Below are 1,282 nucleotides of genomic sequence, written 5' to 3'. Positions count from 1 at the left end.
TTAATAAAAAACATTATTATTTATTCAAAATTATATAAATTCGTATTATAATATTAACTTTGATAAAAAAGTATTAAAATTAAATTATATCTTGTTATATTGTTTGAGTATCTTTTTAATCATGTTGAATAAAAAATTGTAAAACTTGGAAATTTGTGCATGATTTATCAAGATTTATACATTTTAAAAATTCAACGATATTAACTATCATATGTATCCGTAAAATAAACAATTTAAAAAACTAAAATTTAATAATAAATTTGATTTAAACGATTAAAATTGTAATTGCTAACCTTCATTAATATTATATATAATTTTGAAGAAATCGTTGTAAAGCTACGTGTCCATCAATCTCGTGCATGACTCCCAAGTGTCCATTTCATCGACACTTATAAACCTTCGTCAATCATCATCTTCATTGCATTGTCTATTTTCATCGTCATTGAAACAAAAGATGTCAGCAATTTTATGTAAGATATCACACCACCTTTCCACCACCTCTTTCCTCCCTACAACTAGCCTACGATCAACCAGATATCTCCCTCAAAACCCCACCGGAGTTCCCTTCACGGCCATCGTCGGAGCAGGAGTTAAGTCTACCACAGGAGGTGCCAAGAACGCCCAACCCGCCAGACTTGGATCCATTCCACCAGAGAAACCTGTTGATCCTCCACCACTCTCTCCAAATCCAACTCCAGAGTTTCCAGGCCCACCAAAGCCGGATCCGGAGATACAACCACCGGGGCCAGAAATGCCGGTGCCACCAAATACTCCTGAAGTGATTCCGCCAACACCACCTGAATGGGTTCCTCCGAAACAGCCGCCCGATATTGTGCCGGAACATCCGACACAGCCGGATATTCCATTACCTTTTGCTTGATCAATAAATGAACCTACCTATGTCTTCCATACTTTTAGCTAGCTAGCAACAGTTGTGGATATCTTGTATAATGAAGAGAATTATACTCCATATTCCAAGTTTTAGCACTTTTTTTTTTTGGGAACAATTGTGTTCATGGTACCTGTCTTTATGTCGAAAATTCGATTGATCTAGTTTCGTTTTCACCGGGTGGGTAAGCATTTCAATAATGTAATGTTACCGACTATATTGTTTCCGATCAATTTAGTGGATTGGTATATGCATTAGGATTTGATGATCGATCAAATGGCAACGCAAAATTTTGTTCTCGGTAACCGCATAGATTATGGGAATCTACGGAACACTCAAGTGGGGCATGAGGCTTTCAGTATTATGATGAAAGATACCATCGGAGAAGGTCCA

The 1,282-nt window shown here is 36.7% G+C and overlaps 1 protein-coding gene across 1 annotated transcript; it reads left to right on the top strand.

Annotated features, from left to right (window-relative positions):
* Nucleotides 1–454: 454 nt before the first annotated feature.
* Nucleotides 455–880, top strand: LOC112503810 (chitin-binding lectin 1-like). The gene has a single exon (XM_025107805.1). It carries the CDS (start codon nucleotides 455–457, stop codon nucleotides 878–880), a length of 426 nt encoding a protein of 141 aa, XP_024963573.1.
* Nucleotides 881–1,282: the final 402 nt, after the last annotated feature.

Source organism: Cynara cardunculus, unplaced genomic scaffold, assembly GCF_001531365.2.
Source record: "Cynara cardunculus var. scolymus isolate 2C unplaced genomic scaffold, CcrdV1 Un_Scaffold_3873, whole genome shotgun sequence".
Lineage (NCBI taxonomy): Eukaryota > Viridiplantae > Streptophyta > Magnoliopsida > Asterales > Asteraceae > Cynara > Cynara cardunculus.
The sequence above is the reverse complement of the archived record's forward strand: the minus strand, read 5'-3'. Positions and strand labels throughout refer to the sequence as shown.

Bases quoted from the DNA above. Each gene is read 5' to 3' on its own strand.
- LOC112503810 (XM_025107805.1), top strand. From the start codon at position 455: ATGTCAGCAATTTTATGTAAGATATCACACCACCTTTCCACCACCTCT.